This window comes from Sciurus vulgaris (genome assembly GCF_902686455.1).
Source record: "Sciurus vulgaris genome assembly, chromosome: 15".
Lineage (NCBI taxonomy): Eukaryota > Metazoa > Chordata > Mammalia > Rodentia > Sciuridae > Sciurus > Sciurus vulgaris.
The window spans coordinates 24,659,727-24,675,444 of NC_136476.1; the positions used below are offsets into that span (position 1 = coordinate 24,659,727).

At 39.6% G+C, this 15,718-nt stretch overlaps 1 protein-coding gene across 2 annotated transcripts in view; it reads right to left on the reverse strand.

Annotated features, from left to right (window-relative positions):
* Positions 1-9,719, reverse strand: part of PLGRKT (plasminogen receptor with a C-terminal lysine) — a 55,420-nt gene extending 45,701 nt beyond the window's left edge. The window contains exons 1-3 of one of the 2 annotated variants that reach the window (XM_079113864.1): positions 9,612-9,630; positions 8,509-8,631; positions 5,951-6,037 (exon numbers count right to left, since the gene is read on the reverse strand). In XM_079113864.1, coding sequence (XP_078969990.1) covers positions 5,951-6,031 — 81 coding nt within the window. In that variant the 5' untranslated portion in view covers positions 6,032-6,037; positions 8,509-8,631; positions 9,612-9,630. Of the gene's footprint in view, positions 1-5,950; positions 6,038-8,508; positions 8,632-9,611 lie in introns of both variants that reach the window. The other variant, XM_079113863.1, reaches the window with a different exon arrangement.
* Positions 9,720-15,718: the final 5,999 nt, after the last annotated feature.

A 15,718-nucleotide genomic window follows, 5' to 3' on the forward strand; every position in this document is an offset into this window, starting at 1 on the left:
ACACACAGCCATGAGAGATCTGATTGGTCTGGGACAGGACCTAAATATTCAAGAGCCCATTAATGAACCAAATGTACATCCAAGATTGAGAACCTGTCCACTGGTATAGGAGTTGTTGCTAAATTTCTAATTTTAGTCCTTTTCCATGAAAGAAAAAATGATAATAAGAAATTATTGAGTTGTGATTTTCCTTTTTTTCTTTTACAAAGTAAAGTAGAAATAAAACCCACTAGAATAAGGATTCAAGTCATTATATTTTTCTCTAATAAAAATTTTGCTTATTTATTCTATTATTTATCATTTTCATTAAAAAAAATAGTCAACACATACACACAACACATAATCACAAGCTCAATATATTATTTAAGCATGGTATTTCAATCAGGATTTTTTTGTAATTTCTCCTCTGAAGATCTTATAAATTCATGTCACCCTCCATTCCAGGGGCCCATGTCATCACAATTGCCAGGTCTTCCTCTGTCCTAGGGACTTCTAGACAGGAGGTCACGTATAGCCTAGCTTTCAGTTTGGAGTCACTCAACGAGTAGGGAGGAACCTACACGTAGCTCCCGAGTATTGTGATAACATAATTCTCAAGTTTAGTTGTGGGCTGGCTGATGTTCATTTTACTATGCTTCATAACTTAAACATTTATTGTAATATATTCTGTTGTATATGTCAAATACTCCATGATGCTTTTTTAGAAAGAAAGAATAGCCCCAAACCCAAGAATGATTCTGGAAGTTTAATTATTTTAAATAGAGAACATTTAAGGACCAACCTGCTCTCCCAAAACTACTACAGATGAGAATGTTTCTCTTTAGGCTGCCCCCATTAGGATCAGAACTCAAGTAGCTTCAGGGTTCCAAGACTTGTTCAACTGTGTAATCTATATTCTCCTGGCTATCCTTCCTTGAAATTAACAGATAAATAATAATCAACAAGGAAATAACAATCAATAGAAAAACCAGTCTTCTTAACCAGCACATGTGTTACAAAAATTAATCCCCCATAGTCCCTGGGTCTGCCTGCACGTTCTTGCGGTGTAGGCCAGGGATGCAGCTCTCTCTTTGGGCACTTTCACAGAGTTGTGGTTAGCAGCCTTGAGGGATGATAGCATCTCCTCCTCATTAAAATGCAGGTTTGCTTGCCACTCACAATAAAAGTGGTAGATTTTACAAACCCACTGTACGCAACTCAACCTCCAACTAGGCTCGCCTACATCCCCTCCATGGGAAATGGAGTACACAGAAGACTGATGCCAACATGCAGCATGCTGTGCGGTGAGAATAAGGTCTTCCACCAGCATCTGTGAAATCATAACAAGCTAACTTGTTAATTTGCAAGTCGGGCAAAAACCAATTTGGGCAACAAGGATGAGACGATGATAGACACATGGCTTTCTGGAAAAGACAAAGCTCTCATTGTTTGAGTTAGAGGACATGAGTAAAATCCCTAAGATCTCATAATACATGCTCTCTCCTGCATGGTGAGGGTGGGAGGGTAAAGCAACACACTGTCCTGTATGATGAGTGAGACTGAGCACCAAAAAGTAGGGTTGAGAGCTGGGGATGCAGCTCAGTGGTAGAGTGCTTGCCCCGCTTGCGTGAGGCCCTGGGCTCCATCACCAGTACTGCAAAAAAATAAAAATAAACATAAAGGGTTGAAACAAGCTGCCCAAATAGTGCTTTAGTTATGGCAATACTCTCCTCTGGGGTGGGAGACAGGAAGAATGCTCTGATGACAACAGGGCAGCAGGTTCCATATTCCAGCCAAAGGCAATATAACGTGTCTGTGGCTGCTGAAGCAAGGGGTCCCTGAAGCCTAAAAAATAGTGTCAAGGATGAGTATATAGAACTTTGGGTCAGCTGAAACCATTAGACATTTAATTTGTTGAGCCGTGGCAGGAAGCCACTTGAAACTGAAAGTAAATACAAAAGCTTGCTTTCTGGCACCAAGCTGCTTTCCCCGCTCCTTGCCCTCAGGAAAGACTTGAGGTCTTTCAGGAAGAAGTCTGGGTGTGCTGGGGAACTTTGAAGAGGGACCCAACTTTTTATGGCTCTGTTGGAGGCAGGTACCAGAGTCTACTTGGTCCCATGGAGAGAGGTGTGCTAAGCACTAAGGTGGCCCAGGTTATCAAGGGCCACAGGGCAGCACTGTGGCACCAGTGAAGGCAAAAAAAGTAATTCCCCTGGACAGCAGTGCTCTCCACAGCCAGGGGCACACAGGAGTGTCCATTCTGTGATGAGGAGTCAAAGAACAAAACGTCCTTCCTACCCTTTGTACTCCTGATCACGCCTACCCACGTGCTCTCCTGAACCTATATGATAACCCCTGAAGTACTTACGTCATATTATTTGGTTTGTGTCAAACTGAGAGGGTAGGAGGAAGCATCTGAACTCAACTGGTAGAGTGAGCAAAGTTTATAGTGAAGAAGGGAAATTAGAGGGACCTTGAACCAATTCAAGATACTGCACTGTGTCCACACTTTCCCACTGCATATAAATGTTTCATGAAATTGCTGTGCTACATGTTTGTATTATAAAACCCATAGTGACCAGAGGATCTGAATACCCTAATACCCTCCCAGGTGCTCTTATACAAACATGGTAAAGTCCCTGGGAAAAATAGGGGAAATGACAGGTGACGTGAAGAGAGGCCCATTGCCTTGTACTGCAGCGCCACCTGCTGGAAACAGCACCAAATACTCTTTGTAGTTATTTGCCAGGCTGCAGTAATGAGGGAAAGGCCATAAACTGGCCTGTTTAAGCAAAGGAAGTTCCTAGTCTAGGTCCTAGGCATTAGACCAGAGACACTGCCCCTACTAGAAGAAAATGTAGGACCAATTTTCCATCATGTCAGCTCAGGAACTAACTTCCTCAACAAGACTCCTAAAGCACAAGAAGTAAAATCAAGAATGACAGCAAAGGAAATAATCAAAAACATGAAGAGCCTACAGAATGGTAGAAAATCTTTACCACTTGCACCTCAGATAAGCATTAATCTCCAGATATATAAAGAACTCAAAAACTTAACATCAAATAAACAAATAACCCAATAAATAAATGGGCAAAGGAACTGAACAGACACTTCACAGAAGAAATACAATTGATCAACAAATATGAAAAAATGTTTATCATCTCTTGCAATTAGAGAAATGCAAATTAAAACTACACTGAGATTCCATCTCATTCCAGTCAGAATGGCAATTATCAAGAATACAAGTAACAATAAACATTGGCAATGTTTAAACAATGTTCACTTATACATTGCTGGTGGAACTGCAAAGTGATGCAACCACTCTGGATAGCAGTATGAAGATTCCTCAGATAACTTGGAACGGAGCCACCATTTCACCCAGTTAACCCACTCCTTAGTATATATCCAAAGGACTTAAAATCAGCATAAGCCACATCAATGTTTATAACAGCTCAATTCACAATACCCACGGAACCAACTGTGGTGCCCTTTGACAGATGAATGGATAAAGAAAATGTGGCATATATACACAATGGAATATTACTCAACCATAAAAATAAATGACTTTATGACTTTTGCCAGTAAATGGATGGATCTGGAGACTACCATGCTGAGTGAAATGTCAATCCCAAAAAAACAAAGGCTGACTGTTCTCTCTGACATGAAGATACTAATGCACAATAAGGGGGAGGAAAAAATAGAAGTTTAGTGGATTAGCCAAAGGGGAATGAAGGGAAGGGAGGGAGAATGGGAATAGGAAAGACAGTAGAATGAATCTGACATTACTATCCTATGTTCATATATGAATACACCACCAGTGAACTGCCACACCATGTACAACCATAAGAATGGGATTCTAATTAGAATAAGTTAAACTCCATATATATAATATATCAAAATACACTCTGCTATCATGTATATCTAAAAAGAACAAATAAAAAATTTGTTTAAAGAAAATGATGTGTTTGAGAGTATGGCTAGCCTGTTCATATCCAAGTATCATCTCAGTTATGCATAAGAGAGCAATAGCCAGCCTCTGGGGAAAACTTTATTCCCCCTGACTCTTCCACTTGAGATAAAACTGCTGGCTCAATAGGACCCTGGACTCACAGATATTCCCCTAAATGCCTGGGTTCACCTTTGGTTCAGCTAAGCAATGGCTAAATTGCTGCCATTTGACCTGTCCCAGCTATGTAAAACCTGATCACTGGGATGGGTGGAAAAAACCTCAAAGCTATTCTCAGAATCTGATAAATCAGGATATTATCATGAGCCCAGAATGTCCCTGCACATTCTTGCAGGTTAGGTCAAGAATGAAGGCCCTAACTGCTCTTTACATGAGCCATTTCTTGCTTGTGCTTCAGTGAGCAACCTTGAGGAATGAGATAAAGCAACTCCCTTTCTTCTTCCCCTCACCCCTCCCTCGTTCATGGCTCATTATAAACACAGAAGATTTCCCAAGCTAAGCATTCCTCAAATGTGATATAAATCCACCGAACAGCACCCAACTAGTCCATGCCCACCTTTGTCACCTCCATGAGTCTTAGAGGGCATTGGGAATTGACACAAAAATTATATTTATGCTGCTTGTTATGCTGTGAGTAATAAAGTCCTCCATCTCTGCTGTAGGTGTCTCAGGGCTTCTATAACAGACTAATTAAAGAGTTTTCCATTAGGCTAAAATCCCCAATCCTTCACAGACACTGATGGTCATGGGGACTATAGTTTCCAAAGATCTTTGACAAGGATGTTCTAAGTATCTGAAATAATTGACTGGTTTCAAATATCTAATATTTGGTCTCTTGTAGGTCACTTTGCTCTGTAACAATAATTCAATTGTCCATTCTTTCAATTGTTTCATTCCCCCAAAAGAAATATTTATCCTGCACAGGACACTATTATCAGTCTTTAATATCAATAACAACAGCAATACCTAATACACCTTAATGTCTAGAGGCATTTTTCTAACTACTGGAGGTGTGGTTCTATGTAACATATATTGACTTTACTCCTTAAAACATCTCTCTGAGGGGGATGTTATTACCTCTAGAGTACAGATCAGGAGACTGAGGCACAAATCATATAGTTAGTCAGGGGTGCAGCTGGGATTCAAATCCACGCAGTCTGGCTTTGGTCCTCATTTTAACCACTAGCTCTGCTGCCTAACAGTAGAACCGTCTACTCCCAGCATCATAAAGGACAACCAAGACCTAGAAATCTTTATCTAAAATCTTAAGAAAACAATTTGGGTCAAACTTTCAACCCTTGATTTTGAATTCCAACATTTCAATGTGCTTTTTGACAACTTTTATTAGGCAACTAGACAACACTCTACTGTGCTTGATCTTTTTTATCTACTCATTGTATAATCTGGTATAAAGGTGTAAATTATAAGAACTTAATGGTTTAAAAGAATAGAAATCTATCATTTTACAGTTGTGAGGTTTATAGTACAAAATGACTGACAGGACTTAGTCCCTATGGAGGGTATAGTGGAGAACCTATAATCTGTTTGTCTTTTTTACATTCTAGAGACTGCCTGTATCCTTTGGCTCTCAATCCTGACTGACTCCATCTCAAAGCCAGAAGTAGAGTAGTTCAGTACCTTAAAACTCTCTCTCTCTGTCTCTCTCTCTGTCTCTCTCTCTCTCTGAATATATATATTTATATATATATAATTATATATATATATATATGTGGCATTATTCCACCTATCATACTCAATAAGTAGTTATCTCTTTCTACAGAAAGGAAATTTTGAAACAAGTATCTGGATTGGAGACAAACAAGGGCATTTGCCAGATTATTAGCAATTCATTTCATCTTGTCTTTGAGAAAGAGGCCCCAAGATCATTTTATTTTTTTTTATTTAATTTTTTTGGAGGGGGAAGGTCGAAGAGAACAGCTGAAGTACAAGTGGCAGAACTTAACCATTGTAACAACATGACAGCTTAATTATTTCTAAACATACCTGAAGTTGGGCATTCGTAAGCATGAACTCCTGCTGATTTTTCATGTTTTCATTCATAGATTTTGAAAATATAAACCCCATCTTGATCTAAAGTGTAAAAAATAAAAGGAGACTTAAAATAATATACTACATACATCCTTGCACACTCTGCTTTGGGCTACCATGACCTTATGACAAAGTTAAAAAAAAAAAAAAATTCTGGCTTAGACTCTAGTCTTTGCTCCTAACTAGCCACCTAGCTTAACCAGCTTGGCCGTCATTTACTTACCTAAGTCTAGATGACTGGAATAGATCATTTCCAAAATCTCTCCCTACTCTATAAGTATATGGCTCCATATTTCCTGGTTTTTCTTCCTGCTGTAAATCTTGAGAGGAGGGTGGACAACACTCATCCTCTTACCCTCTGTACAGGTGGACAATAAAACCTTGCATTTCAGGAGAAGTGATTCAGAAGATGCTTTGAGTATCTTGAGAACAGATTTTTGTGTGCTCACTGCCCTTGTGTTTTAAGAAGATTTAGGTGTCTCAGGGTCAGTACATCAATCCTGTCATAACTCCTGTCCCTCTTCAACATGCCACTTATTTCCATCCACACATTTCTGACATCACTTAGCCATCTTCCTCCAGTTTCTCCTTTGTCCTCTCCAAGTTAGTACTGAAGTTCCCAAAGGACAGAAAACATACCTATGTTTAAATATCCTCGGGAATGCACTTTTTTGTGTGATTTTTGAATCATTATTTTTTTATTTTTACAGACTGCATTTTGATTCATTGTACACAAATGGGGTACATCATTTTGTTTCTGTGGTTGTGCACAATGTAGATTCATACCATTCTTGTAATCATACATGGCATAGGGTAATGATGTATGTCTCATTCCACCATTTTTGTACCCCCCCATCTCATTTCTTGCTATGTAATCTAAAGTTCCTCTATTCTTCTCTCACTCCTCACCCACCTCACCCTCATTATATATCATCATCCATTTTTCAGGGAAAACATTCGGCCTTTGGTTTTTTGGGATTGGCTTATTTCACTTAGCAGGATATTCTCCAATTCCATCCATTTGACATTGTGTACTTGCTCCTCCACTTACAATGGAGGAGGTTTCATCCCAATGAACTCATCATAAGTTGAAACTATCGTTGTCAATAATGCATTTAATATCCCTAACCTATCCAACATCATAGCTTAGCCTAAACTACCTTAACCATACTCAAAACACTTACATTAACCTGCAGTTGGGCAAAATCATCTAACTCAAAGCTTATTTTACAAAGTGCTGGATATCTCACATAATTGATTAAACACTATACCGAAAGTGAAAAATAGAATGGTTGTTGTATATGGTAGCTCAGGAAAAGACTGAAATTCAAAATTTGAAATATGGCTTCTCGTGAATACATATTGCATTTGCACCATCATAAAGTCAAAAATCCCAAGTCAAACTATCGTGGAGGTCAGAGATCATCTCTATCCTCTATTATATAATCTTACTTGAGAAGTACTTAAATGGGCTGGCAATTCTAGGTGGTTCAGAATTCCAAATTTTGTTCTTTACCCATTCAGTAAGAGAAGACACTTAGTTCTTGATTTTACATTTAAAACATGGCAAAACTCAGAGAAAGTTACGACTTCTCTACCTTGCTCAACAATGTTGCTGATATAATTTCTTTCTAATAGGTTATTGCATAGTGTGGTGGAACTTCTGTCAGGGTGGCCAGACTTAATGCTTTATATCTAGGATTCACAGATATCCTGTGGAGGCCCAGAAAGCTCCTATTTTCCATATCCTTCCACATCAGGAAATCTTGGGTTCTTGCTAACTTAGGAGATGATGGGAGGGGGTCAGTATTTAATGTCAAGCAGAATGAGTTACTCCTGCCAATGGTGCTCCAGGTGAGTGGGAGCTACAAGCCAGACTTCAGTGGCTTCCCTGTGTTCTGACCAAGGAACACAACCTAGAATTATAGTGACCGCTGAGCCAGAATCAGCGTTAAAATTGGGCAAGAGAGAAGAGGCAGGGTGCAGAAAAGACCTGGGTAGTCATAAGGTTTTTCTCTCCCTCTGTCCCACTCCAACAACCTGTGGCCAAAGATAGAGGCCACCCAGCGAGGGTAAGGAGATCTAGCAATTCTCTTCTTTCTCTAAGTTTTAGCACCCCACGTACAGACCTGACAGCAGACCAGCAGAACTTGCCTAAAAGGCCTGAGCAATACATTATCCATCTTGACAGTCTCCATGGTGTCTACTTCCCACAAATGTTTGCACAAAGCAGATGATGCAGTACAAGAAGAATTTAGGCTCAAGTCATTGCCATTCCTTATTATTTTTTCTTCTGCACATAATACAGAATGATTGAATTTTTACATCTGCTGAAAACATAAAGAAAACGTTTGTCCACTAGTCTCCATGCGCACATTCTGTATGTCACAGTTCTGTGTCCCTTAGAACGCTCCTGTTTGTAAGCGGGGTGGGATCTCCCCTGAAGAGGGACAGTCCTCATGTCAATTATCTAGAGAAGAGAGACACTCCAGAAGTTTAGGATTTAGATTTACCTCTTTCTGGGCCTTGCTCTCTTGGGACTGAGCTTATAGTTTGGGACACTCCCAGGTAGAAGGGTTAAAGGTGGAAGCTGGGCAGAAAAAAAAAAAAAAAAGCTTTCCTTCAGGAGTCCACACCTGAAAAACACGTGTGCCACACCTTGTAAACTTTACCCTCAATGGATTCAGTATTTTAACCTCCACCCCTTCCCTACTGGTAACAAATCGATTTTCCAAAATCTGGGAGTGTTCAGAATATTCTCAATTTTCTTTCTTCCACTTACAAAAATATTAATCAGAAAAAAAGCAAGTGTGATCTTGCAAATAGGAATAACTGATTTCACTGATTTGTATAAGGTAAGTCTAAAAAAATCCAACACTATCATGGATTACAAATGTGTTACTACTTTTACAACTTGTGACACTAGCATGTCTCAGAGGGCTAAGAAAATTGACTTGGGTCCCTTCTGCCTTCATTTTTCCTTTAATTACTTATGAGTCCTTGGAAGAGTCTGTAATGCTCTAGCCCTATCTTGGCTATCCTATAGATTACTGAGGGAAGGTGTATTTTGAGGGAGGAGAATTGCAAATTCCAGACAATCTTTCTGGAAATCCAAATTTGATTTTCAGGGAGAGACTATGAATTCCATGACTTCTAACATCCAAATACCTGCATTTATTTCCTGATCAAAAAACACAATGTCTGAATTTATGACTGGTCGCATAATCACGATCATCTTCAATAAATGTTTTTGTGATCCAAACTAGGTCATTCCCACCTGCAAATTTCAACCCGGTGACAGGAGGCTTTCTGTAATTGTCTCCATTGTCCATCTTTGGAAAAAATTGCTGTAATTTAGACATCCCCATCAAGTGGTATGCTGATTTCCTCCGCTGACTTGTCCCAATTCCATTATAACCATACAAAGAGATCTCAAGTCAATGTGAACAGAAGCAGTTTTTCTGAAATGTGTTTGGCAATACCTATCAGCTCTAGAGGCAGTGGGAGAGCCCAAGAGTGGGCCCAGCTCAAGAGGAGAGCAGCCTCTCCAGCCCGGGCCGGGAGCAGCGCCGGCCGACCCTCCCTCCCCACACGCCCGCGGCAGGCGCTCACTCACCGGCAATGGGTAACGGGGCGCAGGGACCAGGTGACGGCTGCAGAGGCCTGCAGGACAGGGCTCCCTTGTATCGCGGCTGGGACCGCCCTGCCCCGCAGCGCCTCGGGATTGGCTGGCCATGACAGTTGTTACGAGCCCCAGCCAATCAGTGAGGCCCTTGGCTTCCTTAAAGGGCCCGCGTTCCTAACAGAACCCTGGGGTATCCGTCCGATCGAGGCGGGAGTAGAAGTGGAACAGGAAGGTCAAAGAGGCAAGTTCAAAACCATAACAACTCAACAGTAGTTTGTGAAGCAATTCAGAAGAAATAGAATGGAAATCTCAAATAAATGCCTCAGTTTCCTCCGCTGTAAAGCTGCCAACATTAAAGTAGCAAAAGGGTAAGACGGGAAACAAAAGAACAAAAGATCAGAATTACTTGTTCTTTTTTGAATAGAGCCATGTTCATCCCCTATGCTCTGAGAAATGTTCATGTTTTCATTCCGACTAGCAATTTCCAGCTTGAGTAAACCAAGTTTCTCAGCTTCCTTGAGAGAATATTTGAGGAGTTATCTTCTGTTACCAAATGGCTAGGGAAAATAGCATGGATTTCATCCGTCTCTGGCCTTGAGGAAGGTCCAGCCTTGAGTATTCTTCAGCTGTCAAACACTATTTGTTCAATGGCTGAATGGGAAAATGGCAACGACATCCCCACTCCCAGATGTGGGAGCAGGAGTGTGTTGCCAGGAGCAAAACCATGAGGAGACATTAAAACTGATCCATGAAGTAGGAAGTAACATTTGAGAGCATGGAATAGTGCTTGACTGCACAGACTGCCATAAACACACCTAGATCCAATGTCCAGCTCTGTCACTGTCACCCTGTCACATTATTGCCTCTATCTACAATAAGATTAAAAACATCTAAGTAATTAAGCTGTGAGGACTAAATGAGATAATATATTTAGACACTTAAAGTGTCTGGCATATAGGATTTAATAAACAGTAGTAACCAGCAACAATGAGAACTGTTACTAATAAGTCTGAAGGGACAGGAAGAGGAGTCAGTTACTATAACCAGGTGAGATTTGAAGTTGCAACTAGAGGAGAAATTACCCAATAGAAGCCATATTATTTATAGCAGTCAATGCCAACCTTTGGCAGGGCAGGATGAGATTCTATAGGTGTAGCCATTGCTGGGACCTCAGTTCAAAGTGGAAACAAAGTGAAGAAGGAAGGCCCACGTCTCTGTCCTCCCATGTTCTGATATCCTGCTGGCGTCCTCCATTGGCTAGATCCACATGGCAGTCAGAAGACAAGGAATTCAGGTTGATGAAATCTATGGTAGTCAGGCTCCTAGACACAATGCCTAGAGGGAAAACAAGAAAACATTTGGCACACCATTTCTCTGACCTTGGGTTTATCATGTTTCAAAGTCCTAATTCAAAAGAAAGAAATGCTTCCATTGGAGAACCCAGACGTGGTTCTACTAAATTGGAAGTTGAAACTGCCCTCTGGTAATTTTGGTTCATCATAGTGATAAAACTGAAATGCTTTATCCCAATTACTAAAAGGAAATTGGGTTGTACCCAATTTTTCTTGTATGCAAGAAGAACAAGAACTATGTGTGACAATCAGAGATTCACTGGATAGCTCTTAATTCTCTCCTGAGCAATAATAATGATCATTAGTTAGCTGCAGTAAGCCAATAAAGTTGGAACCAATTAAATTTCAAATTATGCAAAAGTTGAAGTGTTATATCACTACTCCAAGTTAAACATTATGATCTATCAAGTAACTGGCAGAGGGCAGGGAAAACATGAGTAAATGAATAGGAAGCTATGATTATCAACTTTAGCTCAGCAAGAAGCTGTAAAGTTAGGAATTATATGATAGCTCCACATACAAAATGTTAATTGACTATTTCTTCCCTGCTCCTCTTTTCTCCTGCTAACTTGCATAAAGAGTACTGGTGAAGACAAATGTAATTTAGTGTTTAGATGAGAGTACACCTGAATTGACCTCATCTCAAGGCAATATGGTAGCTGATGGGACTTACAAAAAATCAGAGCCAGACAGTAGTTAAAGGGATAAAAATAACTTTTATTCGGGAACTATTGAAATAGGAGGGGAAAGGAGCTCTGTAGAGAACTGGGTTCAATTTCAAATATAGTAAGAAGAAGTGGAGGTTTATAGCTAAGAAGCAAGGTGATAGAAGCAGTGAGTAGATTAAAAAGTACTAAGTGGAGACATGAAAGATAGAGGGAATTCTTACTAAACTAACTTAAGAGTTCTTGCCAAAAACAGGTCAGAATGATCAGATATCACCTGAGAGATGGTGGGGAATAAGGAATTTGATATCTGGTCTAAGTGAGAACAGGGCATTGAGAAGCCTTACAGAAATTTGGTTGAGGACAACATGATTTCTATGAGTAGGGGATCAGTTTCTCTACATCTGAGCCAAGGGCAAGAATAAGGCTGGATATCAAAGTTCGCAGACTCTCTGGCTCTTCTGTCTGCCTTCCCTTATATACATTTTCCTCCCTCTTTGTACTTAGTGAACCACAGAAGATGGCCTCTTAGGAAAGCATCATCTGGGCTCTCCCCAGCTGATTTCCATTTGGGGCTTCCATAGGAGCGAAAGGAATTCTTTCTCTGGTGGCGGCTGTGTTCCTTCACAAATGCAGTTCCTGAAAAGTGTTCCCTCTTCTATAGTTCCAGCTTACTAGACTCTGGACACTGTTCTGCCCTTATTCTATAGCCTAAACATGGCACAGGCTTCCCACTGATGCTCTGGATGCTTCAGCTTGATGGCTCTCTTAACCCACCCCAAGCCTTTTAAATATTGTCTTTATTGATACGTCCTTAGTTGAGACAACTGAGTAAAATTCCAATTCCTGATTGGAAACCCAATAGATACACTGTAAGCTATATATACAATTATAAATATATTACATATATGATATTGTTCATAATTTTAAAATATAAGTGAAAAAGATGATTGTGAGAATATGTCTAGGGCACTGAGGAAAATCTTTGGTATAGATACTGGACACATTTTATGAAATCTGGACTAAAATGATTAAAGGAAATGTTTTGATACCAGTGACATAATTTTAACTGATATGTAGATTACATCCAGTTTTATGAATTTGTGAACATATGTGTGTATATTTTCACACACATACAAATGTATGTGTCATGCATTACAGATGAAAATTTTCATGTTATTATATAGCATTCATATTGCTAGTTTTAACAGCTATATGATTTTCATCAAGTGTGTGTACAGCAACTTCCATTTCGAACATTTCTGATTTTTTATTGTGAATAACATTATAATAATCATCTTCATGTATATGTAGCTTGTTCTATTTTGATCAGAAATGCTGGATTAAATTAAATTAGAGAAAATTAATGTAAAATCCTCAATTCAGTGGAAACTCCTTACATCAGGACAGTAAAATTGTCAAATAGTTCCCTTTACCTCTAAAAAGTATGTTTTTTTTCCTTAAAAAAATATTGATTTTGAAAACTCAAAGTGGACTTAGAGCACACCTTCCAGCAGCACCTCTGCCTGTTCACCCATCCTACTGGGCATTGACTCACTTCAACTTGAAATAGACTCCAACTGTGCCTGTGCCAAGGTGGTTCCTGCAAATGTAAAGAGAGCAGATGCACCTTATGCAAGAAACACTACTGCTCCTGCTGCACCACAGGCTATGCCAAGTGTGCCCAGGAATGTGCCTACAAAGGGGCATCAGACAAGTGCAGCTGATGCCCCAACAGGGGGAGAGCCCTGCTCCCAGTGTACACAGAGTGATGTGTACAAACTGCATTACTTGTCAGAGTCTCCTGATATATTTGAAGCATTTTTTTCTATGAAATATGTGTATGATAATAAAAACTGTTGCCTTAAAAAAGGGGGAGGAGGGGTGTGGGGGTGGTGATGCATGCCTATAATCCCAGCAGCTCAGGAGACTGAGACAGTAGGATCAGGAAAGAGTTCAAAGCCATCCTCAGCCAATTTAGCAAGGCCCTAAGCAACCCAGAGAAACCCTGTCTCTAAATAAAACATTAAAAGGGGCTGGAGAGGTGGCTCATTGGTTAAGCAACCCTGGGTTCAACTCCTGGTACAAAAAAAAAAAAAAAAAAAAAAAAAAAAACAGGGCTTTGAGATGTTTTCTGTGAGATGCTTTCACAGAAATGTGAAACTTCTGCCATTAATCTGAGAACTAATTAGCCAAGAGCCTTAGTCTGTGAAGAATTTAAAGTAGTTGCAAAGTGTAGGACTGAGGCTAGATGCTCTTTAATGTTAAACCATTCTGGAATGGGGTTCCCTAAATTCCAAATTTTAACTTTTCACTCCAATTCTGGGACACGCCTGTAGCCTGGGCACAATCTGGACCAGCAAATCACCCCAGAACTCTATAGGAGCCTTGTTTGGACTTTGTGCATTCCTCAATAGTGATACTGTGTGGCAATGTGTTACACAGCAGCAGAGAACTCATCAGATCCTGTATTTTTCCTACCTAAAGATTTTTTTTTAATTGAAGAAAAATTTCCATACCGTAAAATTCACCACTACTTAATTCCGTAATGTTTTCATCACCCCCCAAAGAAAACTCAAGAGTAGGCCCTGGGAGGTGGTGCATGCCTGTAATCCCAGTGATTTGAGAAGGCTCAGGCAGGAGGATCATAAGTTCAAAGACAGCTAAGCAACTTAGTGAGGTCCTAAGCAATTTAGTGAGACTCTGTCTCAAAAAGAAAGAAAACAGACTCGTTAGCAGTCACTTCTCATTCTTCCCTTTCCCTACACCCTGGCAATCCCTAATCTAATTTCTGTTTTCATAGATTTGCCTATGCTGGAAATTTCATAAAAATGGAATGATCTTCTGTGTCTGGTTTCTTTTATTTAGCCTACAGTTTTCCAGGTTCATCCATGTTTGTAGCATGTATCAGTTCTTCATTTTATGGCTGAGTAATGTTTCAGTGTGTAGATGTGCCACATTTTGTTTTATCTATTCAAAATTGATGAATATTCAGATTGTTCCCACTTTTTTGCTGTTATGAATAATACTGCTAAGTTTTTGTGAACATAATTCAGTTCTCTGGGATATATATGTAGGAGTAGAATTCCTGTAACATATGATAACTCTGGGTTTAACTTTTAAGGGTTGAAAAATATATACACTTCGTAGGTGTTAAGAGCAGACACTGGAGACATAATATCTGGGTTTGAATACTAGTTGTGCCATTGTTCTAGCTGTGTAAGCTTAGATTAGATTACTAACACTATATGTCTCAATTTCCAATCTCTAAAATAGAGCCAATAATAGTAACGTACTCATGGGATTGTTAAAACATTTTAATAAGCTAACATATATGAATCACTAAAATAGTGTCTGACATTTTTAAAAATGCTCTTTTAGTATTACAGCTCCTTTTAATCTTTATTGTTATGATTATGGCTTTTTTTTTTTTTTTTTTTTTTTTGCGGTGCTGGGGATCGAACCCAGGGCCCTGTGCTTGTAAGGCAAGCACTTTACCAACTGAGCTATCTCCCCAGCCCCTGCATGTAAGGGGGCAAGAAGGTCAAGGAAAGCTTTTTTGAGCAGGGGAGATTATATTTCAGAGTATAACCTGAATCAAACCAAAGGTTCATATGGTTCAGTCCAAGCATGCATTAGCATTCTCAGAAAACTATGAAGTATTACAGAATATTCAAATGTTCTGTACAGCATAATCAACAGGAACTTCTTAAAACTTCTTTAGATATTTATCTTTCCAGATTATTTCCATTCACAATAGCTGCTTGTGTCTCTCTTCCTTCTCAACTGTGATGCCACCAAACCACTTGACTAAGCCCCTGTTAACTTCCTTCTGAAACTTATGCAACTCATATGACCAGTCTGTGAACTCACATGTTCTCAGTCTGTGAAACTCAACCTCCTGTAACCCTGAGAAATTCAGACTGCTCTTCTACCTGAAAGCTTCTGTTTTTACAGAAAACATTCCCCGAGCTAATGAGTCAAATATCTACTTTATTTTTTGTGGTATTGTGGACACCCTTGGTCTCCATCCCCATTTTCTGGCACATGACTCCTAAAGGCTTTGTAATTTCTTGAGGGA